Source organism: Miscanthus floridulus, chromosome 12 (genome assembly GCF_019320115.1).
Source record: "Miscanthus floridulus cultivar M001 chromosome 12, ASM1932011v1, whole genome shotgun sequence".
NCBI classification, from domain to species: Eukaryota; Viridiplantae; Streptophyta; class Magnoliopsida; order Poales; family Poaceae; genus Miscanthus; species Miscanthus floridulus.
This window is the reverse complement of record NC_089591.1, coordinates 55,525,948-55,550,167: the sequence shown is the minus strand read 5'-3', so window position 1 is coordinate 55,550,167 and position 24,220 is coordinate 55,525,948. Positions and strand designations below refer to the sequence as shown.

The window sequence follows — 24,220 nt, the reverse complement described above, 5'->3', positions numbered from 1 at the left end:
CCGGTTTACAGAGCTCGATCGATCAAAATGGAGCTTGATATATCACTCGCGAGTAGAAGACGGACACGATCGACCACATTGCAGACGTCACTGACGTGGTACAGACCTCGCATTTATTATGAGCTAATAAAGTTGGGTTTAGGATGATTGGATTTGGTAAGCACCAATAGGCGCACCATTGCGTGTACGAGAGGAGTAAAATAGTGAATTGCGTGACAAACGTGCTGCCACAGTGCCACTGGCCACTGCCACGGGAAATGTAATGCCAGGCGGATTGCCAAGCCCGTGTCGAATAGGCTTCAGTTATGTACGCTACGTGAAGGGTTGGGTCGATTAATAACAGTTATGGTGCTCTAGATTTGGACGAGCGAATTGAACTCTCTATGTTGGAACTCTCGAGACAACATTTCTACAGACGTTTTTTTTTCCGGACACAGGCATTTTTTATTTTTAAAGGTGGTAGGTTGTTCATCTCTAACCAGACGTCACTGTTAGTTGTCATTTGCCGCCACTGAAAAATAACAAAAAAATATTCTGTAATCTTGAATTGAAAAAAAAGAGTTTAAACTATAAAGTTTTAAATCCCATCAAGCACTATAACTTTGATATAGGACATGTCTCCATCCAGGATTGTTTAAAAAAATCAAAATTTTATATCTCAAAATATGTGAATTTAAAATAAATATTTGAGACACTAAATGACTTCAAATAAAAAAATGACCAATAGAAAAATTAGAGATCAAATCGGTCACTCCAACTTTATTTAGTATTAATTGTGTGAACATTTAAGACCGTTTAGAAATTCTAAATTTTGGATTTCAAGATCTACGAACTTATAATATATATTTGGGACTTTAAATAACTTTAGGCAAAAACTTTTTAACTATACTATTCAGCAATTAAAAAATTGATTCAACTTCTCTAAACTAGAACATTAGAGATGCCTTTAGAATCGAGCGAGCACACTGTTATTAATCTAGAATTGGGATAGCCGACAAGCGACAAGGCGTGTCCTTCAGGTGCATTAAAAACGTCTTGAGTTTAGCTCGGAGGAAGAAAGGGAAGCGGGCTAAGAGCAAGCTAATAATATAGCCAACTGCTAGTTTATAAAAACTTAAAGTCAATTTATCAGTCCACTCATATAATAGTCAGTCAGCTTACAGTCCACTTATCTGTCTCACAGAACTTCTTGTTTTTTGTGCATAAGCTGGTTGTAAGCTTACAACATGCTTCTCTTCTCTCTCCTCTCATCTCTCCTCAATGTCAGCATACAACTCGCTTACAATCCCTTATTATACTTGCTCTAAAAGATGTAGTGGGCTACGTCTCAGTGGCTGCTGAGAGCCTCTGACTGATGGTTTGAGCTGTACGGAGTTGGGTTGACTCGGGCCCATGTAACATTGGACGTGTTTTCCATTGCAAGATGAGGACAGGGATTTTATGAACCATTTATTTCCTACTAGGGGTTTCAGAGAAGTATTTCACTATGAAGACTTTTCATGATATATTATTATCAAAGCAACTCCAAGAGATGAGCTATTATAACATGAAGTTAAATTTTAGAAATTTTCAAAAGAAACAAGCCTCCAACAACTTTTCTATATGGTGTTTCAAAATAAGAAGCGATCTATTTTGGACCTCTTGCTGGCTGAAAAAAAACTTGTTGCATTGGCTAGCCATTCTCCTCCCCCGCGCGAATTCTCGCTCGCCACTGCCCTTCCTACGCCGGTGGATTTTTTTCCCGCATGCAACCATGAAATGATCTATGGATGACTAGAGAGGGTGGATAGCCAATTAAAATTTATACAATCAAAGACACTAGACAAAGTGCATTAGTATAAAAAAAAATAATCCTAATAGCCACTACTTTGCCTAGCCTACTCAAAGCAATGTAAGCCTCCTACACAATTTTAGTTGCCAACTTAACTAGTAAACACATGAGCACACAGACAACTAGAGGCACTACTAATTAAACAACTAGTGAGCTAGTAACAAGAACAACTAAACTACACTATTCACTAGAGGGCTAAGATACACAATGAACCAACCAGCTAGAGAGCTACAACTACCAAGCAACTATACAAGCACAAGATATGAAATGTAAATGCAAATGCAAATGCAAATGTAGAGAGGATGCAAACCACTGAAGGCAAGTGACACAATATTTATCCCGAGGTTTGGTTGCTTGCCGGCAACTTAACCCCTGTTGAGGTGAATCCTTATATCACTATTTCACTTGACCTAGTGAGCACCCAAGCTCGGCCCTTATGACAAAGGGCACCACTAGAAGTTGGTAGATCACCAAGGACCTCTCCAAATCTCGATTGATTTCACTAGAGTTACTTTTTTTAGAACTCACATGAGGTGAACACAAAGCCCCTCACAATAGCCAATGATCGAAGCCCCTACACAACCACCAAGTGGTGTCGACGATGGACAACGAGTCGACAACGAACTTCGAGATGTCAGTGAGGGACGACAAGTCGATGACATGTGTCGTCGACAAGTAACGACGAGTCAATGATGAACTTCGAGTTATCGACAAGGGACAGTGAGTCGATGAACTTCGAGTGTCGATGAGGGACGATGAGTCGACGATGTGTGCGTCGATGAGGAATGACAAGTCGACGATGAACTTTGAGCTATCGATGAGGGATGACAAGTCGACGACAAACTCTAAGCTATCGACAAGGGACTCCAAGTTGATGACAAACTTGAGCTATCGACAAGGGACGTCAAGTTGATGACAAGTGCCATCGACGAGGGACGACGACGAACTCTAGCTGTCGACAAGGGACAACATGTCGATGACGTGTGTCGTCAACGAGGGACGTCGAGTTGATGACATGTGCTATCGACAAGGGACGACGAGGGTCACCACGAGACGACGACAATTGCCAATGTCATTGAAGATGAATCCCCGTATGAAACACGTGAGAATAGATTTGTCCACAAAGGCCCCTACATGTCGCACTAATTATTGGAAAATATGAACTTCAATAATTAAGATTAATGAATTGAGCATAGGGAATCAGGTGGGTAGCACAAAGAACACAAATTTATACTGGTTCAATGAAGGGGTGCCTATGTCCAGTGGAGATTTGATCTCTCTTGTATGCTCACGGTTTACAGGACGCTAAGACTGTCTAATAGGTAGTAAGGTTCGATGATATACTGATGAGAGGCTCCCCACCCCACCTTATATAGTCTGGGGGTGTGGTTATTGATAGAGTCCCGATCTATTTACATAAAGGTTTTCTAGTTCATTACAAGAAAATCTATCAAATAAAGTTGGTTTCTAAGTACATCTTGCTATGCCTTGTCCACCAAGTAGATGACATACCCCATCTAGATTGGGCCTCTCCTTTGACGGCCTCGACCCACCCTGTCCTTGTTGGGCTCTTTTTCAAGCAATGAGGTACCCTAGGTCCACAACACCGACACAAGAAAAAGCACGAGAGTAGATGATCAATACCACAAGGACAAGACGCAAGATATATCCCTATGGTCTGGTGACTTGCTGGTCACCTACGTCCACATCAAGGCATGCTCAATGATTGTCGCTCCTTTACAAGCTCGACAACTCCTCAAGGTTGGCTCCGACGTGAACACTTATTCATAAGCCAGTTCGATCACGAGATGCTTCTCAAGCCCCGATTCTATAAAGTTACTCTTTGCCAATCTTTGGTAAGGAAGCACAAGAGCCTATCACAAACGATGTCTGGAGCGCCTCGCAATCTCAAATTGAGTCCTTCACGGAGTCACTGTTGCCCCAAGCCGTATAGGTGACGGCTACCACCTAGAGCAACAAGAAATCTGTAGCAAAGACAGATGACTAGTACCACTAGATGCCATCTCTAAAAGCAAATGCACTATATCACTCCAATCTTGCAACAAATGCAGTCTCTAGCAAGCAAATGTGAGTGGAGTGGATCCTTGAGGTCCAGTAAGTGTGGATATCAGTTAGGAGTGCCAAGAGTGCTTAACTGCTTATAAGTTCGGTCATACCCTCTATTTATAAGCTCACCAATAAACTAGCAGTTATACAATTATTTGTAAGTTCTTGACATCACCGGAGACTTTCGGTGGTAGTATCGGAGCTTTGGAGACCTCTAACAACATTCTCTATATCTTATGCGTACTTTAGAGAGTGGCTTCGCTCTTCACCTCTGGCCAATGAGAATACAAGAATAGATGATGACAAAATTTGGAGATCTAACCGAAGAAGCTATTGGATGATGGTTTGTAAATCAAAATATCCATATTTATCAATACAGAGGTATATAAAGAGACTCTTTGGTTGTTTTTAGTCCGATTAACTAGACCCTAGCATGCCATATGACCAAACAAACCCATATTTTTCACACACAATTTGAATGTAGATCTTTGTGTAAATGCAAATGCATGAAAATTAATAATATCTAAAACTTCACTATTTATTAAATTACCCACATATATGAAAAGAAAATAAATACATATATGTCTGCCTTACAAATTAGAAGTAATTCCATCTTTCTCGGAGAGTTAAGACATTTCAAGTTTGACCAAAATTACACAAAAAATACAAAGATTTATTACATCAAATAGATAATTATAATTCATTTCAACTTTCTTGAGAGTCAAAACATTTAAAGTTTGACCAAAATTATAGAAAAAATTATAACACCAAATAGGTATACCATGAAAATATAATTAATGAAGAATCTAATGATACTTATTTAATATCATAAATGTTATTATACTCCATCCGTTCCTTAATATAAGCCATATAGATTTCTAAAGAAAAATCCAAAATACAGGTATGTATCAGCTCTCACGTCGATTAGTTTAGAAACCTTCCCACCGTATATAGCACATACCCCAACCAATTCCTTAGATTTAAGAAGCAATCTGATTGGGAGAGAGAAGATGGTGTGATTTTTCTTTTTTCCTCGGTCTCACATCCTTCCCCAAGCCGCGCGCTTATAATTTGGAGGAGTGATTCATATTTTCGACGGAGAGTGAGAAAAGAGGATTACTAACGTGAGGTTCCAAGGTCTACTGTTGGGGACGGGATAACATCACTGTTCAGCTGAAAAAGGATACCCAGCTGCAAATACCCCCGCCTCACCTGACCAGAACCGTCATTACCCATCACCGCCAGAACGAGCGCACGCCGACAGGGGTCCACCGGACGCCAGCCCTCGTAGGCAAAACCTTGCACACAGTCACGAAACTGCCCTCACCACTCCGCAGCGAACTACGATACAGCCCCTGCAGCCCTAGCTCCACAGATAAAACCCCACCTCCTCCCGTCGCCCACGCTTCCCTTCCCTTCTCCTCTCTTACCCGAAGGAGAGGTCGCAGACGGAACCCTTCCACCCTCCGTGACCTTCGATTCCCCCGCGATTTTCCCCCGCGCGCCCGCCGATTCCTCGATCGACTCCCGCGCGATTCGCTTTCTGGTCGGATTCTCTCCCCCGAAGCATGCAGCCGGATCAGCCTGTGATCAGCTTGCGCCCCGGCGGCGGCGGCGGCGGCCCGCGCGCCGGCCGCCTCTTCTCCCCCGCGTTCGCCACCTCCGGCTCCGGAGACTTCCTCCGCCCGCACGGCGGGGGCGCCTCCGGCATCTCCAAGGTGAGGAAGGCTCGATCTGGATGTATGGCTTGCTGTCCGTAGTGGGTTCGATTGGTTTGCGGCGTGGCGGGAGGCGGAGATCCGGGGGAAACGATCGGATCTCCTTGTTAGGGGGCCTACTTAATTGTAGACGAGCTCGTTTTGGTGCGGCGTCTCATTTCGTTGTCAGATATGGGGAGATTTAGTAGTCTTGAAGCCCCTTAATGAGATTTTATTTATAAGGTGCTGATGCGTACCAAAGGATTAATACTACCTGGGATGCGATTTGGTAGATTCTGATGCATGCCGTGCTCCTGCCCAGGGATTCAACCCTTCGGGCTTCACTTGCCTTTGTATGTGGTCTTTGGGATACTATATGATGGGGCTAAGCAGTTAACACGAATATTTCTTTCATCGATATGCTGTTTATTTCACACATGGACTTGTTCTTAGTAGGCTCAACTGTTTTGTACACTGTGCACCCTGCTTCGACTGGGTTAATTTTCTTAAGTTTATCACATACTATAGCTAGTGTAAAGTTAAAATGGTTCTGTAGACTCATCTGTGCTACCTTGACATAGCTAATATTTTGGCGCAGATCGGTGATTCACATTTTGAGCCACGCGAGCGTGTTCGTTACACAAGAGATCAACTTCTCGAGCTGCGTGAGGTACTTAATATCTGATGCTTCATACAAAGCCAATTTCTGGATTTGAAGATTGCTACAGATGTCTTCCTAGATGTGTCATTTGTGGTTTTAAAGAATAGTGCCTATAATGTAGCTTGTCGTATCTGCAGATTGCGGAAATTCTCTTTGAATATTCTTGCATATCTGGGTTGTGGCAAAAAGAGCATACATGCATTGAGAAAATGATACCTCCTCTTGCAAGTGTATGCTACTGTCAAGTGTTTGTGCAGTAAAATGGCAACTTTGGCCAATAAATGATTACAGCAGTTTCTAGATTGCTTGCAAGAATTTGGTTTTAATGACTATTCTGTTAGTAGCACTTTCAGATTGTTTTTTTTTGTTAATCAAACACTTTGACAGTTGTACTTCTCTGTGAAATTTATATCTTGGAGTCAGTGCTGTATCCAAAGTGGGTATACTTTTCTGAACTGAAGAAAACTCAGGATGGAGGTAGAGGCATTCACAGTAGATGAGGGTGAAGTTGCACATGTAGATGTTAAACAAAATGGCAGGAAGCTTCATAGCTGATTGGATTTCTCTCTTGTCAGTAGCCATTTTAGGTTGCTTCATTTTATTTCAATTTATAAGCTCGCACTTGTACCCAAATATGGATAGTGCTAATTTGAAGAGGGTGACAACTGACTTGGTTATCACTTTTTTGAGGGAATATTTCATATGGCTATGTATGTTAGATGACTTCATGACTTGTAATTGGGAGGCTGACATTCAATGCATCATGTGGTATGTATACAGTTTATCAAATTTGCATACACTGATTATGGTTCTTCCACGTCTTAGCAGATTGTTGATGTGTCTGAGGACATTCTAAGGATCAAACAAGAGATTGATGTAGAGCTTCATGGTGAAGATCAGAACTGGGTTCGCAATGATTCAGCTGTGAGCCCCCTCATTACCTTCTCCTTGGGTCTTTTTTTTTACCTTCTAATTTTCTCAGATGTTCACAAGGTACTGTTTTGCTAAACCACTGAAATACATTATTCAGATTCAAGGACAATCCCAAGCACAAGCACAAGCACAGAATCGGTATGCTGAGACTGATAACCGTGATTGGCGTGCACGGTCAGCACAACCGCCTCCGGCTAATGAAGAGAAATCTTGGGACAACATACGTGAGGCTAAAGAAGCCTATGCCTCTAGTGGTAGGCAACAAGAGCAAGCTAACAGGCAAGATCAGTTAAGCTCCCAGTTTGCTTCGAAAGCTCAGGTACCTTCAAGGAGTACGTACAGCTCTACTAGTTTTGCTGTTCCATTTTACTATTCCATTATTTGTTTTCTTCCTTGCATTTTGATTATTGTCCTGTGCTGTTGTTTATATTTTGCTCTGTGGTTGCAAGTTGAAACTTATTTGGTTAGCTACCCATTTACAATCAATGTTTGCTTGATGCAACTCTTTCCGTCAAATTTTGTAGACCAACTTCATTCTTCTGGCCTATCACACTATATTAATGTTGGAACCATTTATTTAACTAAACGCCTGACCTAGGAATGTTCAATACCCCATTTGATTATGTTAAATCTAGTTATGAATGTTGTGCAAATGACATGAAGTTGTGCTGAGAATAAGTGTAACGGAAAACAACATTGGTCTGCCATTGTCAACAGTATCTAGGCCTTTGGCGTTCACTAAACTTGTATGTACGTGGAGCGGGCTAGCCATTTAGCAGATCTATCTGTTATTTTCATGTAATTACTCTTCAGATCATAATTGTCCTGTTCTTTTTACCAAATTCCAGGTTGGCCCTACCGCTGCTCTTATTAAGGCTGAAGTGCCTTGGTCAGCCCGAAGAGGCAATCTCTCGGAGAAAGAAAGAGTCTTGAAAACGGTGAAAGGGTAATATAATGATTTTGTCTCCTTAATCGGTTATTTAAGTGTGCCGCGTAAGACATAATCTGCTGCTCCCGTTTCTCCATTGTTGGAGGATGGTCGGCTCGGCCGACCACTCCCTGTTGGGAGTTGGAGACTGATCGGCTCTGTCGACCAGTTCCTGTAGCTGTAGCAGTAAGGCAGTAGGCCATAGTAGTAGTGGTTTACTTCAGCTATGTAGAGTGGAGATGGCTGAGCTAAGCTTTGTACCTTAGGAGTAGGTAGTTGGTGTACCCTTGTACCTTAGGAGTAGGTAGTTGGTGTACTCTGTACCTTAGGAGTAGGTAGTTGGTGTACTCTTGTACTCCGGTAGTAGGTAGTTGGTGTACTCACCAACAACTATGTACCTAGTAGAGGTACAGCTAGAGTTGTATATATTCTATCCAAAGGCAATACAACAAATCAGTTCAGTTTGCCACATTCAGAAGCAGAGCTTTCGGTCAGCGCTGGGCTTGTGCTATGTGTGTGTGAGCTGTTCTCAATATCTTCTTCTACCTCTAGCCATAGTGAGTGTGCTAGTAAGCTTACTGCTTGTGCAGGTCAGCCGAGGGACCAACAAGTGGTATCAGAGTTGTACAAGCGTTGTCACCATACTAACCGCTGGCGATGATGGACGGTTCGAAGATGGGCGACAGCAGCGGCGCTGCTGTGGCTGCCCAGCCACGACAGGAGGTCGTCGTGCGCACGGTGCGGGAGGTTAGCGGCACCAGTTGGCCAACGCTGACTCGCACCAACTATGGCGAGTGGGCGATGACCATGAAGGTCAAGTTCAGAGCCCGACGGCTCTGGAATGCCATTGACAAGGACACCAACAACGAAGAAGACATGTTAGCGCTGGAGGCTATCCTCGCTGCTGTGCTAGCGGAGTATAGGGAGCCGTTGGGGGCGAAGAATTCTGCTAAGGAGGCGTGGGAGGCCATTGCAGCGATGCGTGTTTGCTCCGACCGCTCAAAGAAGGCGACGGGCTAGCTGCTGAAGTTGAAGTACGCCAACCTCAAGTTCAAGGATGGTGAGTCGGTGGATGACTTCTTCCTCCGCCTGCAGTCGCTCGTCACTCATCAGCAAGCTGAGGAGCCACGGCGTCACACCATCGACGAAGAAGAGGCGGTCTCCAAGTAACTCCACTCCGTGCCGGTGAAGTACGTCTAGATCGCTCTCTCCATAGAGACGATGCTGGACTTGTCCACCCTCACCATTGAGGATGTGACAGGCCGTCTGCGGGCGGTGGATGAGCGCATGGAGCAGGCCACAACAACGACGGACAGCGGCAAGTTGCTGCTGACAGAGGAGTGGGCTACCCGGATGAAGGAGAGGAAGTTCGGGGAAGCCTCCTCCAGCCGCGGTGGCGATGGCAAGCGCTGCGGCAAGGCTTCTTCGGAGAAGAAGGTCGACCCCAACGCCTGCCGGCGCTGCGGGAAGATGGGCCATTGGGCAAAGGAGTGCCCAAATCGCAAGCAGGAGAAGAAGGCTGAGGCTCATTTAGCACAGGCTGATGAGGCCACTCTCCTGATGGCGATGTTCTGTGCACTGCACGACGTTGAGGCTAAGGAGAAGGGAGAGGTGATGGCGGTGGAAGGGCACGGCAAGGCTCTGAAGGCTGTCAACCTCGACGAACCGCGTGCCCAAGTCCACCTCGGACGTGTGGGCGGCGAGCAGGAGCAGCGGTGGTATCTGGACTCCGGCGCTAGCAACCTCATGACGGGCTCCAAGGAAGCCCTCTCTGAGCTCGATGGCAACGTGACCGGCACGGTGGAGTTCGGTGGGATGGCGTCCTGGGACTGGGAGGGTCCGGGCACGGGGGAAGCGGGTAGGTTGAGCAGCGCACCTTCGTCGTCGAACACTTAGTCATCCACTGTGGTGGAGACGCTGGAGAAGATGTGCCGACCACCCCAGGAGTGGTGCTGAGCGGTCCAGCAGCAATGTCGACCACTCCAGAGGTGGTGCCGAGCGCTCCAGCAGTGGATCTGACCAATCCGGCAGTGGTGCCGAGCGGTCCAGCAGCGATGCTGACCACTCCGGCAGAACAGGGAGGCCATGGACCACTGATTGAGTTCGCCTCTCCACCCACCGACATCGACGAGTACGTTGACGCTTTCAACGACGGCGAGGAGGTCCGGTTCAGGCGGGTGGACAACATCGTCTGCGAAGGGGGAGCTCTTGGGTTGGCCAGTCGTTTTCTCGACGACCCAGAGCTGCTCCTTGTTAGTGCAGAGGAGCCACCGACGTTTGCAGTGGCTGAACGCGACGCCAATTGGCGCCGGGCGATGTTGGAAGAGATGAAGGCCATCGAGGACAATGGGACATGGAAGCTGGTGGATCCATTGGTGGGCTGCAGGCCGATCGGGTTGAAGTGGGTCGACAAGGTGAAGCGAGACGAGCGCGGCGCCATTGTCAAGTACAAGGCTTGGCTCGTCGCCCGCGGCTTCGTGCAGTGTGAGGGCATCGACTTCGAGGAAGTCTTTGCTCCAGTGGCGCGAATGGAGTCCGTTCGCTTGCTGTTGGCCATGTCAGCAGCGAAGGATTGGCGCGTCCACCACCTCAACGTCAAGTCTGCGTTCCTCAACGGCAAGCTCGCGGAGACGGTCTTCGTCAAGCAAGCTCCGGGCTTCGCCGTCAAGGGCACTGAGCACAAGGCGCTCAAGCTGCGCAAGGCGCTCTACGGGCTGCGGTAGGCTCGGGCGTGGAACGCCAAGCTCGACGCCACCTTGGGCGAGCTTGGGTTCACTCGCTGCCCCACAGAGCACGCGCTGTACACGCGGTGACGGGGGAAGAAGGAGCTCGTCGTCGACGTGTATGTGGACGTCTTGGCGTGAGATGGCTGCTCGTTTCAAAATGAGCGATCTCGGTGCACTCTCCTACTACCTCGGCATTGAGGTGAGGCAGGGGAAGGAGCACATCTCCTTGGGCCAGCGCGCCTATGTGGAGAAGCTGCTGGAGTGCAGCGGCATGGCGGAGTGCAAGCCGTGCGCATCTCCAATGGAGGAGCGGTTGAAGCTGTCCAAGCACAGCATGGCGGCGAAGGTGGACGCGACGCGCTACCGGAGCATCGTCGCTGTGCTGCGCTACCTCACGCATACTCGGCCGGACATCACGTTCGCGGTCGGATATGTCAGTCGCTTCATGGAGGATCCGCGCGAGGATCACTGGACGGCGGTGAAGAGGCTGCTGCGCTATGTGAAGGGGACATTCGATCAACCGATCATCTTCGCCAAGAGTGGCGGCAAGGGTGGGTTGCGGCTCACGGTCTTCAGTGAGGCACCCCCAAGGCAAAGGAAGGTGAGCCGGAGCTCACTGTCTTCAGCGATGCGGACATGGCTGGTGACATTGATGGGCGACGGAGCACCTCCGGCGTGCTCGTCTTCCTTGGAGCGGCCCCCATTGCTCGGTAGTCGCTGAAGCAAAAGATCGTGGCGCTGTCGACGTGTGAGGCGGAGTACGTCGCATCAGCCACGGCGGCGTGCCAGGCTGTATGGCTGCACCGGCTGCTGGGTGAGCTGACCGGTGAGGAAGCTCACCCGCCAGCTCTGATGGTGGACAACCAGCCCGCCATCGCCCTCGCCAAGAACCCTGTCCTCCACGACCGGAGCAAGCACATTGATATCAAGTTCCACTTCCTTTGGGACCGCATCGATGGAGGGTAGATCGTCATCGAGTTCGTCGAGACCGGCAGATAGCTCGCTGACATCCTCACCAAGTCACTCGGGCGCCTGCGGTTCATGGAGCTGAGGAAGATGATTGACATGGATGAGGTCAAGGCATCGGGTTAGCAGCAGGATTAGGGAAAGAATTGTAAGACATAATCTGCTGCTCCTGTTTCTCCATTGTTGGAGGATGGTCGGCTCGGCCGACCATTCCCTGTTGGGAGTTGGAGACTGATCGGCTCTGCCGACCAGTTCCTGTAGCTGTAGCAGTAAGGCAGTAGGCCATAGTAATAGTGGTTTACTTCAGCCATGTAGAGTGTAGATGGCTGAGCTAAGCTTTGTACCTTAGAAGTAGGTAGTATGTACCTTAGGAGTAGGTAGTTGGTGTACTCTTGTACTCCGGTAGTAGGTAGTTGGTGTACTCACCAACAACTATGTACCTGAGTTGTATATATTCTATCCAAAGGCAATACAACAAATCAGTTTAGTTTGCCACATCCAGAAGCAGAGCTTTCGTCCAGAGCTGAGCTTGTGCTGTGTGTGTGTGAGCTGTTCTCAATATCTTCTTCTACCTTTAGCCATAGTGAGTGAGTGTGCTGGTAAGCTTACTGCTTACCTGTGCAGGGCAGCTGAGGGACCAACATGCTGTTTGTCTTATTTATAGATTTATAGAATAAAACTTCCCCAGTTCCTTGTTTCTCCATTTTTTGTTTAATTGCTCTTAATTATGCAGTATACTGAACAAACTTACACCAGAGAAATTCGATCTTCTCAAGGGTCAACTGATGGAAGCTGGAATTACTACTGCTGATATTTTGAAGGTTTGTTTTATTTACCACCATCTGTTTACAACCTTTTGTTTTCTGACATCTTCCCTACTGCTTTTGACCAGGATGTTATCTCTCTCATATTTGAGAAGGCAGTTTTTGAGCCCACCTTCTGTCCGATGTATGCTCAACTTTGTTCTGATCTCAATGAAAAGCTCCCGACATTCCCTACTGAAGAGCCAGGTGGCAAAGAGATCACATTCAAGCGTGTGTTATTGAACAATTGTCAGGAAGCCTTTGAAGGTGCTAGCAGCTTAAGAGCTGAGATTGCTAAATTAACTGGCCCTGACCAAGAGATGGAGAGAAGGGACAAAGAACGGTTGGTAAAACTTAGAACACTTGGAAATATTCGGCTAATTGGTGAGCTACTCAAGCAAAAAATGATTCCTGAGAAGATAGTTCATCACATCGTTATGGTACATACCAGGAACTAACAACAGTACCTCTATTATCCAGTGAGAACCCTTCTAATCCATTCTTTGTATGCAGGAGCTATTGGGGTCTGGGCCCGATAAGAGGTGCCCTGAAGAGGAAGATGTCGAGGCTATCTGTCATTTCTTCAATACGATTGGTAAACAGCTTGATGAGAACTCAAAGTCTCGGCGGATTAATGATACCTACTTCATCCAGATGAAGGAGCTAACAATGAATCCCCAGCTCGCACCACGATTGAGGTTTATGGTTCGTAATGTGATTGATCTCCGATCAAATAACTGGGTGCCTCGACGTGAGGAGGTAATTAAATGACTCTAGTGTACATATGATTTAACTACCTTACTTTCCTCGGATTTGTAATGGCATTAATGCCTTGATCTCACATGTACTATGTGACTGAATGGCGTGCTTAGAATCATTCTGTTACTTTGATATGCCAGCATGAATTTTACTGAAGTTAATGCTTGACTCTAGATTTTGGATGCATATAATGAATCTGTGATATTGATGCATCACTTAGAACATTCTTGGTATCGTGTATCATGCATAGGTCACAGAACATAGCCACACTTTCAGTTCGTTGTAAAATTATTCTGAGATCTATGCTGTTTGTGACTTTCAGATTAAGGCCAAGACGATCAGTGAAATTCACTCTGAGGCAGAAAAGAATCTTGGATTACGACCTGGAGCAGCATCTGTCATTAGGAATGGCCGTAGCTCACCAGGAGGCCCCCTTTCGCCTGGAGGTGGGTTTCCAATGAATCGCCCAGGAACTGGAGGCATGATGCCTGGAATGCCTGGTTCAAGAAAGATGCCTGGAATGCCTGGGTTGGACAATGATAACTGGGAAGTTCCCCGTTCTAGATCAATGCCAAGAGGTGACTCGATTCGCAACCAGGGGCCGTTGCTTAATAAGCCATCAACAGTTCAAAAGACATCATCTATTAACACGAGGCTTCTTCCTCAAGGCAGTGGCGCAGCACTAATTGGCAAGAGTGCACTTTTGGGAACTGGTGTTCCACCATCTCGTCCTCTCAGCTTTACACCTGGGCCAGCACCAGCTCAAACTACACCATCACCAAAACCATTAAATGCAGCACCAGCTATTGCCCCTGCTCCTGATAAACCAGCCAGTGCTCCCAAGGGGAACTCTGCTGAGCTTCAAAAGAAAACAATAGCTCTTCTTGAGGAGTATTTCGGCATACGTATTTTAGATGAAGCCCAACAATGTATCGAGGAGTTGCAGAGTCCTGGTTACTACCCAGAAATTGTTAAAGAAGCTGTCAATCTTGCTCTAGATAAAGGCACCAATTTTGTTGATCCTCTCGTTAGGCTACTCGAGCATCTGTACACAAAGAAAATTTTCAAGACTCTAGACCTGGAGGCCGGTTGCTTGTTATACGGTGCTCTGCTGGATGACATTGGCATTGACCTTCCTAAAGCTCCAACACAATTTGGTGAGATTATTGCTCGCCTGACTTTGTTGGGTGCCTTGAGATTTGAAGCTGTGGAGGAGGTTTTAAAGAAAATGGAGGATACATTCTACCGCAAGGCAGTTTTTAATGCTGTCATGAAAACCTTGGAAGCAAACCCATCAGGTCAGGCTATGTTAGGCTCACAGGCTGCTGTAATAGACGCTTGCAACAGCCTTTTGAAATAATCGTCCTAGCAGCTTTGGCCTATCAACTTTTTCAGATGCTGTATCTTGCAGAAGCCAGGGTCGTGTATTCTCTATAGTTTAGGTGTCCAAGGAACTCAGTACCAAAGATGCTCAGGAACAGCCAGTTTTGAGCTGTATAATTTTGCGAGATCAGATGAGTGTTGATTATTTTATTGTTTCAACCAGGAAGGAAAGAAAGAAGCCATGGATTTTGCTCTTGGGCGACCAGCTTAATTTGCTGGAGCCCCAGATGAACAAGGCTAAATGTGATGTTTTTGTGTCCACCTAAAATGTTGTTAGTTCTTTTTCTGTGACTACACATTTTGTAACATTGTACTATGGTTTTGGAATGTTTTATCGGTTACAATATATTGTGTTATTTAGGAGTCATGACTCGATCTGCCTAGGCCCTGTTTTACCCTGTTGCTGCCGTGATGTTCTTGTGGTGATGCATGTGGTTCTTCCTTTGGGCTTTGGATTTCCATGCTGTGTATCTACTGAAGATTTGATGTTGGCTGTGTATGTGCATAGTATTCCATTTGGCTGCGCATGCACTAGTATGTATTCACGCTTTTTTGATATCTTGGGCGGTCGACTGGCGCTGTTCTTGGGCGGTCTAGGAGTTGGAGACGAAGCTCTGAGAATTTTCCATTGTTTCTGTCACGCTAGTTTAGTTAAGCCACAAGGTGCCAGCTTAAGCATTTGTTTATCTGCCCAATTTTCCATTGTTTCTGTCACGTTATTTTAGTTAAGACACAAGGTGCCAGCTTAAGCATTTGTTTGTCTGCCCAGGTGAAAAGCCCGTATCTGCTTAAGCATTTGTTTATCCGCCCTGGTGAAAGTTACCCCTCCTTCGGTTCAGGGTCGGCCCCTGCGAAGTTGCGACTGGAGCTGGAGCATTGCTAATAGCTCACCGATCACCGTTGCCCTCCCTGCGTGGCTCGTACGCAACCCCCGCCGAGAGCGGACTCACCCCGTTTGCACCCAACCCAGTAGTGGGCAGTGGCTTCCTCTACATCCTTTTCGGCATTCGCTGTTGCGGGGGCATCAGCAGGGACTCGGTGCGCGTTCGTGTGTTTAGTGTCGTTCCTGCCGCACTTTCCCCATTTCTTGAGTAAGCGAACCTTTGCCCCAATAGTTCTGTGATTCAGTGCTTGGATTGCATCGGACTGATTGCAAGTTTGTGCCCTTAGGGTTTGGTCGTTGGACGGTGGATTCTGCGGGGATCGCGGCGGGGTCCCCAGTCTCCTGCTGAGCTTCCGCGCAGAGAGCAGGCCGCAGGCATGGTATGACGATCTAACCCTGCTAAATTTCACCTGTCAGCTCCTGCAGTGGCGGAGGCGACCACGCTGTTTTGTTGTTACCTGTCACTGCTTCAGCAGTTCAGCCATTGCTTTCGTTATTAGTGAGGTTTTCGCAGGAAGCGCAGGCAGCCGGCCGCCGACACCAAACAGGCCTTGTGCATGGTGGTGCTCGGTTTTATCACCAGTGCTGTAGTTAGATGCCTAATGCAGTTTGCTCTGCACGGGGATTTTGCTTTCTGGTGTTTGCCCCGTTGGAACTGGGTGGTTCTTGAGTGTGACGAACAGACTTCCCGTGTTAGTTATTCAGTTGAGGATGTCCGAAAGGTGCTGGCTGCACTGCAGAGCCTGTGATAAGTGAGGGAAAAAAAACGACAAATGTTGTTTAGCGCTCAATCGCTTTTAACCAATGCCACGATGATATGGTTACATCTGCGAATAGTTTATATTATCACAAATTGTCAGTCTCTGTAATTTTGAACGCCCTTTTCAGCATCTGCAAACTGCATTGTCTTCGTAGTGTCCTCTGCCCTGTCAGCAATGTCTACTCGGTGATTGAGACTGTTTTGGGCTCCAATGCATATTATCTGATTTCTAACGCACTTGCAGGCTGGAAGGCATACCATCATTCTCATGCAACCATCGCAGAACAGATCGACGAGGACCTTTATGGACTACGATTCAGTTAACCACGCGCTGGATGGTATGTAACTTCGTTTTTTTCTTCTCCTCTCATATCCTTGCCTAAAATGCTAATGCAATTCTAGCATTTATCATTACTTTATTTTCCATATGATTGTAATAGTTATGAGGTTATCGCATAATGTTAACCTTTCTTCAACGCAGTTCATTGTTTTGCCATAGTAACGCCACTCAATTATTTCCTGTGTTTTAAAGCATCTGCTTCACGCCTTTACTGATTTCGAGGAAGGTTGCGTGTTCTTTCCTTTATCTAGCTGTGTAAATGACACTGCTACTTTTAGGCCCCTTTTGGCACGCTGAAATGATTCTGATTCTACCTGGAAACTGTCGGATCCATGCCAAAAGCGTCGTTCCTGATTCATTTTGAGCGTGGAACGGCTGGAAACGATTTGCTCATTTTGCCTACCAAAGAGAAACACCCAAAACCTAGTTTCACTGGAGAATCACTACCTCCGTTCCTACCTCCCCCGAACTCACCTTGAATTTACCTGTATTTTCCACTGACATCACCACAGGATCCATCTCCTCCCATCGCCCCTAAGCACCTGATTTGCTTGTTTTGATTGAGGCGAGCTAGGGAGGGGGCAATGGATGCTCGATTTCGCTTGATTCTAGTCTAGGTACTATAGTTCCTGTACCCATGGGAGCTATAGCAGCTCTCAGCCATGGCGCATGGCGGCATGGGAGAGACTAGATGTGTGTGTGAGGATGAAGAAGAAAAGAAGGCACGACTTGGGCCAAAAAAGAAAAGATAAAGCCTGTGTTAAGTTAAAAAAGAAGAAGCTGATGAACTCATCAGCCATGTGCAATTACATATTGGTGAAACATATCAACACAAGGGGTATGCTAGTCACTTCCCATAACACCCTGCCTTTCAAGAATCAAAATCTAGCCTACGTGCCAAACAGCCAAACACTTCAAAGTGATTTTGAATCGCTGTAGAAATGTTTCCGAAGAGTTGTATCCGAAACGTTTCTATGAAAATCCAGAACCCTACCAAACGCACACTAGTCGGTAATGGTGTATCTACCAACCCTTCATGATGAGCTATGGTTTGCTTCTGTATCAGTGGCATGGTATGACTTGGAAGTTGAAACTGCTATCTTCTATTTTTACTGGTTCTTAAGTTGGTGTTTTGCATATAACTGATGCTCTGGCAACTGTGAAAAAGGACATTGTGTACTATGGGCTGTTTGTTTGCGTACCTGGCCTGGGCAGTGCCGGCCAGGCAGCAACGCTGACCACAGGCGTAGCAAATCGGCTGGGCCAGACAACTTTTCAGTTCACTAAACAAACAGCTCCAATATCCTACATATAATGGTTACTGTTGGTACCATAATGCTAATGCTTGGGTTAAAGAATTTTATTGACTTATTTGAAGAATATGCAAGTCTCTGCAATTTCAACGAAAGATGTGGATTCACAGATTCAACTGACCATATGACACGGAGAATTTAAGAATTGAGAGTCCATGGTTTGTAAAATGCATGTACTAGTCAACTATATCATAAGTATTTCTCATGGCATGAGAATTGTTAACTTTGCCCTATTGTTCAATGTTCATATGACCATATTACTCAGCAGTTATGTGGCTAATATTTGAGTTATTATTTGTTACCGGCACATGTTATTTTTCTTACCATATTATTATCTGGAATGGAAGGAATCTGTGGTCTTTATGAAAGGAAAATCAGGAATATCAACCCGATGGTCAGGAATTTGACTTATGATATCAGTGACCTGTACAACTTCATCGATGGCCTGACTGACATAAGTGCACTGGTGTGAGTACATGTTTCTTGACTGTCAGAGTGTTTAATCAGGAAGGGGTGACAACTAATCACATTACGTTCTTGAACTTACACGCTATGCTTTCATTTCAGGTACGATGATTCACTTCGCGCTTTCCTGCCATATGACCGTCAGTGGATAAAACAGAAGCTGTTTCAGCACCTGCAGCGGCTGGCGCAACAGTAGAGCATCATCACTGCTGGTTTTTGGCCTGCATGCGTCGTCGTGTCGAGAACCAAGGCGCCTGGTTACCGGTTCAGGCTTGGTTTGAAATGTCCGGGGTGTGTGTACAAGACCTCTGTCCCGAGTTTGATGTAAAACATGTGGTGATGCTGCGGCTTCTGAAGATGAATGGTTGGACAGTGCAGCTTTATATTTGTCATCTTTTTTTTTTCTTTTCTGATTTCTGACGAACTGGGCATCATGACTGAGGTTAGAGGTACTTCATCATGACTGCCATTTGATTCTAGAATTTTCACCTTTTATTTGCGAATCTAGAATTTTCACGTTCGCAGAACTACAGAACCAAATCCAAACAGGGATCAAGTTCACTGTTCACTCGAGGGAGAAGCAAATAGAGCAGCTGATTGGCCTCGGTAGAGCCGCAAACGAGTCCACGGAACGGGCGCTGGTGGGCATAAAGCGATTTGGCTTCGGCACTCGACCGACCACTGTTACTGGACGCCTGCTGCTTCCATTTCCCAGTTCGACGCTGCTGGTGTGTACACGGTTCAAGCAGTCGGACATGTCATCAACAGGACAGACATCCAAGCTCAGATTGCGAAGCCAGGAGTTACAAACTGATTCTATGAAACGCATTACTGTAATTCCGGTTTGTTTACATTGGGGACCAAAGGACTTGTGCCTGAATCTGAGTAAATATGTGCAAGGGGGTAGAGTTTGTGTAAATGTAAATGACAGGAGTGAATTCTTTAAAACCTTCCAAGGGTCGAGACAGGGAGACCCTCTTTCAACTCTACTATTCAATATAGCAGCAGATGTGCTAAGTATTTTGCTAAACAAGGCTGTCTGGTGTGCCTGGGTAGCTGGATTCCCCAGCGTTTTCTTTTGTAAGAACTCTGTATTCTATTGCTTTCTAAAAGCCAGAGGTTTTCTCCTTTTTAAAAAAAAATTGAGTAAACAATGGACTATCTATAACAAGAAACATTGTGGTCAGTCAGTCGCTCATCTAGGGTGACAGAAGGAACTGAATTAACAACTACAGCATGTACCACGAAGGTACGGTTGAGCTCGATCAACTCCAGCAAATGACTCTGGTGCCCTCACCCCTGTAACAGTATCTTTTTTGAAACAATACCCCTGTAACAGTACCTCATCTGCCTTCATTATCAAATGCTTCAATTCCCTTTGTCTTTCATGTCACAGTAAAAAAAGTCTTCCCGTCTTCATCAACAAGCTGGAAAGAACCAGTAGTAGAATCAGCATAAGGATCCCGGATTCAACGCATCATGAGACGGTCAGTCCGCTCTTGTTAACCAGTGGGATCAATTCGACATCATCAGTTTCAGCATCAAAATTTTTGATTTGCTCGCTATCAACTGCCACACCAGGAGAAATGCAGCCAGAATTGTCCCCAACAAGAACAGAAAACTCATTTGATCCTTTTTTCATGGTTTCTGTTGATTCATTGCCATGAAGCATCTCTGCAGGCAGGAGTGTTGAGTTCTGATCACAATCAGGAACAAGAAACAGTAGCATCAAAGGGACAAGCCTTGATATGTTTCTAACAAAGACGACGATCCAGAGGTTACTGAACTCCATTCGGGTCACGTTCAGCATGTGCAGGAGCAGGCCACCCCACCAGGCAGACATCAGCAACCCGGCATTTTGTAGAGACATGAGTAATGCATAGAATGTCCCTTCGGTGCCGGGAGGACAAAGCTTGGAGCAAAGCACAAGTAGTGGTAGCCATTGGAGCCTACCAACCATTTGGGAAACTGCGTTATCAGCCACCGCAAAGAAGTAATCTGGCATGCCAATTTTCAGGTTTAGCCGGGTCACTAACACCAGATCAAGCATTCCTGCTAGACTTGAGAGCACTTGACCCCATAATAGCATGCTCCGAAAAGGATAGTCCTTTAGTGTGCTTTGGTATAGCAAAACTCCAATTAGTGAACCAACTGAACCAATTGAATAGATGAGACCAATATATCCCTGTACCAATGCAAATGTTCCACAAGTGATAAGTCCATTTGGCAACAAAGCATAACTGATAAAATGTAATGATGAATTTTCAAGATTATATATATAGCAAATAATGGAAAATATAGCATAAAATATATTTCAGTAAATTTGGAAGCCTTTTTGTCAAGCTTGTTCATCAGAACTCAACATATATTGGTCTGGCCATAAGCAGATATTACCAAAACTAATGTTCATTTACATAGAGAAACTACAAATGTAACTTACACAACTTGCCATTTTACTAGATAATCAGAACAGCTTTGGAGAATTAACATATGGACAAAAATGATTCGGCTGAAATGAAACCTCCCCATCGAGATTTATCAATTAATAAGAGCTTGTAATTTCAGGCTTTTAATCTATTTGATGAAATAATGATATCTAGTAAGCGCGTGTACCTCAGAAAATCCTGGTCCAACAACAGGATCCGTGTACCAATAGAACATTCCTCCTTGAATATCCAGGCTTAAATTGAGGGAAACAAAAATGTATACACACGGTTTCCAGACCTCGGGGCACTTCAGTGTTCTTCCCATGGATTGTATTGCTTTGTAGAACTTCTTGTGAACCTGAATTCAGATCGACCTTAAGTTGCATTACTGTCCATGGGTGAATTCAACAATTCAAAAAACAGAAATGTTGCATGTTGGTCCTTATCTGACCTGCATGTAATCAAATTCTGTACCACGGTTCTCCTTCAGCAGAATGCCAGCTAATAACACCAGTGCAGAGGGGATACTCAACAGACCAAGAGCCCCCTGAATAACATGGACAAAATATATATGTCATACCATACGGACAATTGTAGTTTAGTAGTCAAAAAATTAAATATGATCCCAGAAGGAAATTCATAGTAAACTAGTAAATTAGTTATCACGTTGCATATTCTGGATTGTATGAGAAACCAGAAGGCACTCATCAACCAGAAATGGCATACCTGGGAGCCTATTGAGTGCACAAGCAAGCCACTTAAGGAGAATCCAAGCAACGCTCCAACAGAGGAGCTAAACCCACACAAGCTTTGCACATCAGCAGCAAGGGGCGGGTGCGTGATGCTGTTCTGAGCAACCAGAGCGTCCACCGTCACGTCGGCTATTGCGGCGCCCGCACTCTGCGCCGTCAGCATCAGCAATGCCGGCATGATCCCCAGCTCGTGGTTTAGGGAAAGCATGAGCATAGATGACACGCCGATCACGCCTGCATTATTGCAAGACAAAGAGAGATGCCGCGCTGGCTTTAACTAGCTATCCGCTGGAACCAAGAAAGATCGGATCTTTGACCTGCGAGAACGAAGTATGGGCGGCGGCGGAACCCGACCACGGGGACGACATCGGTGAGAAGGCCCCAGATGGGTTTGACGATCCACGGCGCGTCCGTGACGCCCTGGTAGAACTGGGCCGCCGAAGGCTGCACGCGCTGCACGTCCTTCCAGTAGTACCCCGCGGCGACTCCGCCGATGGCGTTGCCGACGCCCTGGCAGGCGCCGTAGACGGCGACGACCGCGAGCACGAAGCTCCAGTGCAGCTCGCGGGACAGCCGTCCCAGCCACTCGCAGGGGGACGCGACACAACATTTGCCACGGTCACCGGCGGCTGTTTCTTGGAGTTGGAGGGGTCCGTCTTCCCGGTGCTCCATTTGAGCACCTTGTCAGGAGCGATTCCTTCTCAGGTTTTACTTGTGGATCTAGTGAGAAGCCGCTGGAATCTGCGAGCCTGCGAGGCTGCAACCGTTTGGTGAGATGCGAAAATTTGTTTTGGGTAGCCGAGCACAGGCACAACTCCGCAAAAGGCGAAGTGCTAGCTCCACTCCACGCAAATCCGAGCTCAGAATTGACTTCTTCACTGAACCCAACTGGTCCTTTCATAGGGAAACCCGGTTAATTTTTAGGACGGCATCGAAGTGGGAATTTTTAGGACAGCAGATACAAGGACCCGTGGATACAAGGAACATCAGGGGAAATTTCAGGAATTGCCAGCCCTACCAAATAACTTCACAAAATTATCACCCTCCAACACTTGCCACGTCACTAAGGTTTTAGGCCAAACCCTCACTAAATTATCACCCTCTCAATACTTTAGTGTCACGTCATCTAGATTTTGGACTAAGGAAAGTGCCAGATCATCCGGCTTTAGTCCAAAAGTTAGGTGATTTGGTCCAAACCCTGGATGACGTGACACTAAAGTGTTGAAAGGTAGGTAATTTCCTAAAGTTATTTGGGAGGGTATTAAACGGATGATGGTTCCTGAGTAGGGGGGCAACTCCTGAAATTTACGAACAGCGGCACATAGAAAACAAAGAGCAAGTGAAAGGATCTACAATGATTAGAGCGGGTGACTAGGCATATGTGAAAGTTTTTAAACACAAACTTGAAATAGCGAATTAGAAAATGTTGGAAGTTCCAAAGTTTGGGGTGGAAGTTTTAACACAAACTGTCGAAGTTCCGACACCTAAGGGAAGCTATAAAATCAAAGTAAGTTCAACTTGAATTTCAAATATATTATTTACCCCACTTCTTAAGAGATAGATAAAGATGTTGAGATGCTTTCTTGGCTTTGAAATACCACCAAATGTAGATCAAAACCAATACCTAAGAATAAGCTCGAGGGAGAAAGAAAGAACCAAATAAAAGTAATTCTAAGCAATCACAACAACAACAAGCACACGACATATATGGATTTATCCCGAGGTTTGGCCACCCTACTAAGGAGTGCCTACGTCCTCGTTGTCAAGGTGACTATGAAGGTCAGGATCTCTTTTGCCTCCTTGCCAACCACAAAGGTCAATTTGAGTTCTTCACTGTAGTTTCAAGGGTAATACAAACTTCTCGGGGTTCTCCAACAGCTTAGGAGCTCCCGAGCAACGCCTAGTCGGCTAGGGGCAAAGTTGTCACACCCCAAAATTCTCATTTTTTGTTGTAAATAGAAATCACTAAATAGAATAAACGACTTAATAATTTATATATAAAATTTTCCTAAGATTTATTTAGTTGTTGACATTTCAAATAGTGAAAATGTGGTTTATAATTTTTTTACAAAGTTAATTGAAGTATGTTTGTTGAATTCATACCTTTGCATAAGCCTTTCTGTGTGAAAAATGAACTTGAAAATTCGATCAAGCCACAAATAGGTCCTCTTATGTTTTTATAAATTAATGGCTTTAAAATTATCGCTCTATTTGCCTAGGCTAAATCGGTTGGCTAGGCTGTTCAGCCCAGCCGTTCGGCGGCCCAGGTCTAGCCAAACGGCTGATGTAAAAGCTGACCGGCCGGCGTATTCGCACTCCCTCGGTTGTTCATCTCCTCCGATAGCCGCTAGGGTTTGCGCTCGGTCGCCCTGCAACCTCTCTCCTCCACGTGGGCCGCGACGGCCGTGAGCTCTGCTTCACCGTGCCTGTCTCGGCCGCCGCAAGCGGTTCCCTCCCCGCTCGCCTCGCAACACCGTGAGGGCGCCCCGTCGTCGTTGACAGCCTTCCATGGCGACCACCAGCTTCG

General features: G+C 45.9%; 3 protein-coding genes across 4 annotated transcripts; 2 read left to right on the top strand and 1 right to left on the bottom strand.

Annotated features, from left to right (window-relative positions):
* The first annotated feature begins 5,251 nt into the window (after positions 1-5,251).
* On the top strand, positions 5,252-15,121 carry LOC136496449 (eukaryotic translation initiation factor-like). Of its 2 annotated transcripts, none has more exons than XM_066492126.1 (9): positions 5,252-5,616; positions 6,194-6,265; positions 7,082-7,180; positions 7,287-7,508; positions 8,038-8,135; positions 12,543-12,630; positions 12,702-13,052; positions 13,126-13,371; positions 13,694-15,121. In XM_066492126.1, exons 1-9 carry the CDS (start codon positions 5,467-5,469, stop codon positions 14,729-14,731), a joined length of 2,364 nt encoding a protein of 787 aa, XP_066348223.1. In that variant the 5' UTR covers positions 5,252-5,466; the 3' UTR covers positions 14,732-15,121. The 2 variants fall into 2 exon arrangements, with proteins under 2 accessions (XP_066348223.1, XP_066348224.1); XM_066492127.1 differs by having other exon boundaries at positions 5,253-5,616; positions 7,085-7,180.
* A 478-nt stretch (positions 15,122-15,599) lies between these two features.
* On the top strand, positions 15,600-18,896 carry LOC136496452 (enhancer of rudimentary homolog). Its single transcript, XM_066492129.1, has 5 exons — positions 15,600-15,845; positions 15,925-16,017; positions 16,642-16,735; positions 18,398-18,518; positions 18,618-18,896. Exons 2-5 carry the CDS (start codon positions 16,015-16,017, stop codon positions 18,709-18,711), a joined length of 312 nt encoding a protein of 103 aa, XP_066348226.1. The 5' UTR covers positions 15,600-15,845; positions 15,925-16,014; the 3' UTR covers positions 18,712-18,896.
* A 136-nt stretch (positions 18,897-19,032) lies between these two features.
* Positions 19,033-22,609, bottom strand: LOC136496451 (probable folate-biopterin transporter 2). The gene is made up of 5 exons (XM_066492128.1): positions 22,011-22,609; positions 21,668-21,927; positions 21,393-21,488; positions 21,129-21,299; positions 19,033-20,700 (listed from the first exon to the last, which is right to left on the bottom strand). Exons 1-5 carry the CDS (start codon positions 22,363-22,365, stop codon positions 19,993-19,995), a joined length of 1,590 nt encoding a protein of 529 aa, XP_066348225.1. The 5' UTR covers positions 22,366-22,609; the 3' UTR covers positions 19,033-19,992.
* Between the last annotated feature and the right edge of the window lie 1,611 nt (positions 22,610-24,220).